The 2681-nt window shown below is 35.7% G+C and overlaps 1 protein-coding gene across 1 annotated transcript; it reads right to left on the minus strand.

Moving 5' to 3' along the window:
* Positions 1-629: 629 nt before the first annotated feature.
* LOC131051947 (patatin-like protein 2) lies at positions 630-2127 on the minus strand. The gene is made up of 7 exons (XM_059215435.1): positions 1996-2127; positions 1836-1902; positions 1602-1702; positions 1436-1501; positions 1163-1313; positions 824-989; positions 630-729 (listed from the first exon to the last, which is right to left on the minus strand). Exons 1-7 carry the CDS (start codon positions 2125-2127, stop codon positions 630-632), a joined length of 783 nt encoding a protein of 260 aa, XP_059071418.1.
* Positions 2128-2681: the final 554 nt, after the last annotated feature.

Raw genomic sequence — 2681 nt, forward strand, 5'->3', positions numbered from 1 at the left:
AAAAAAAAATTTCAAATTTGAATTGTTTTAAATGAATCTATTATTTATAAAACTAGTTGAATGAACATAATAAGGATAAGACTGGATACCCTCAATTTTTGATTTCTTATCATAATTGATTGATCAAGTATTAAATGTTTTAGGCATCCAAATAATACTGACTTCAAATCTTCTATAATTAAAAATACTATTAAAAACCAAACAAATATCATAATAACATCTATATTTTTTAATCCAACGATAATACAAACCATTCCCCGAATACAGTGTTATCAGTAAAGAATACAATAATAAGACAATTCCTTGAAGAGGCCCAACTAAGTGCTGTAGGGAACGTTTATGCATCCACTCCAAGCACTTTTGGAACGAATATAAAACTTACATTGCCTTGTTGTCCACAACTGCAATGCTATTAATATTTGGAGAACATAAAATAATAATTTAGCTATAAAAAAAAACAGAATGAAATGGCATCTATTAGTTGGCAAAAACACAGCTAAATCTTGAATTGCTGTGTTTACCATTACAAAAATCAGCTGTGTGGCTCACCAACACCCTGATATGTTTTATAATTAAAAATTATACACAAAATTCTAGCGTAAGGTGTGATTGGAATGGAAGAAAGAAGTTCAGATGTTTATTCCAACACTATGGCCATTCATAGAAAGTGCAGAAGATGCGCTCCGTTTATCCCTCAACTTCTTCTCCTTGGAGAGTCGTTCAGCCATTCTGGCAAGTGGAAATGATAGTTATGGTGAGAACAAAAGGATAGGAAACTAGGATCTGAAAATACAAGGAAGAGTTAGAGAGTTATAGGAGATACTTAGTCAATGCCATCCTGTTTGTGTAGTCGTTCTTCACTGTCTCAGGACGCCCAGTCTCCAAATTTAAACTTCTAACAGGCTTATCCAATAGTTCCTGGCCTTTCTTCACAAGATTCCTCAGGTTCTCGTCCGTACTGAGGTCCATCTTTGCTTCGCTTCCTGAGACTAGAAGCATACAGAAAATTATAGCAGAAACATGGTCTGTAGAATTATAGATCTAGAGGCCTTATCGTTTCAAGGAACATTATTGGAAACTATGAAAAAGACCTGGATTCTAAGATAGTTTTCTTTGACATGATGGAGCATCAAAGCTGTATGAATGTTGACCATGTCTGAACTTGCATTCATGATAGATTCTATGAGAGGCGTTCTTCCATCGTGAGTAATCCACTTCAAGCTTCCCCATGTGGCAGCCTTTTTTGCGTCCCATTCAATACCCTCTTCTAATCCCGTTCCAAGAGAAAGTACAATAAAGTGGTCAAGGTGCTCCTGTAAATAACAACCTCTGGTTAACATAGTTGAGCTTCTAATTAATATTTCCCAGCATCAAGCATTCGTTTTATATGAGATGTTTATTCTAAATAGTATCAAAATACGATACAATACAATACCTTTTTGTCGACTATTCTTGTATCCTGATGAACTGCTCGAGTGACTAAGTTCATTGCTATCAAGGTCTGCATAATTAGAAAATTGTTGTGAGACCCTTATAATAGTTTATTGATGTGAAATAAAAATCTGATCAAAATCTCTACTCATAATACAAGCAGGCATTACAGGATTATTAGCCGCTACTCCTCCATCTACTAAGTTAAAAACTTGGGTCTTTCCGTCACTGGAATTTGTTGTAAACTGGTGAGATGGAAAATAGGTAGGAGCTGCAGTTGTGGAGAGGCATACGTCCATTAGATGTGGATTCTTCAGCGGATCTACTTTCGCCTGCACATATCATCGTAAGAATCATCCTCGTCTATTCTTCATCTTCATTGGCTAACATTGTGGTGATGAGACCTCCAGTGCTGGTACCTGCCATTATATTGAAATAATCAACTAGTCTGGCATCTTCCCCATCCAATTTCTGATAAAAACGAAGCATTTCAGTAAGTAATACATTTGTGCAAATAAAACTATATGAATTGTGCAGCAAAAGAATACAATTTATAAACTGTACCTGCAACTGGTGCTCTAAGAATTTGAGTAATTGCACAGGAATAAGACCCCGTACTCCTCCTCCATCAACACTCAGGATTCTAGCACCCACGTCCCCCGAGACATCGATTGGAAGAAGCTCCTGATTCGACATCGATTGCAAGAATTGGAAGAATGTATGGACAGACTTACAAGGAATTAGCTATATTGAATTTGCCCCTACAATAACTATGCATATATAGAGGATAGATGGAGCTTACGAGCACATGGTACATGGCTCTATATAAAAACATGTTAAATAATCATTATCCATCGGTCTGCGAGCAGCCCGAAAATGCCATAAACAAACCTTTCTTTTCACGTCTCCACCTTATCATCATCGAGAATTTAAATTAAAGTATGTTTAATGTGACATTACACTGTTCTCGGGTCTTTTTCGTTTCCTAGCTGTCGGCTATCTGGTAAAAAATATTTTGCCGAATTACACGATGTGTCGTGTTTCAATTTTATTTGACGTATAAAGTGGGACAGTTACGTGTTTCCTTAAAAATTACCTTGATGCCATGTATTCCTATTAAGATGAATCATGCGCACTATATATTTTAGTCTTTAGCATTTGAAGTCGAGTAAATTGATATAAACATGATTAATGATGCCTATTTTAGTCTTTAGGATAAATGAAATTATTTTGTAGCTTCTCCTAATTTC

The sequence above is a fragment of the Cryptomeria japonica genome, unplaced genomic scaffold (assembly GCF_030272615.1).
Source record: "Cryptomeria japonica unplaced genomic scaffold, Sugi_1.0 HiC_scaffold_135, whole genome shotgun sequence".
Taxonomy (NCBI): Eukaryota; Viridiplantae; Streptophyta; class Pinopsida; order Cupressales; family Cupressaceae; genus Cryptomeria; species Cryptomeria japonica.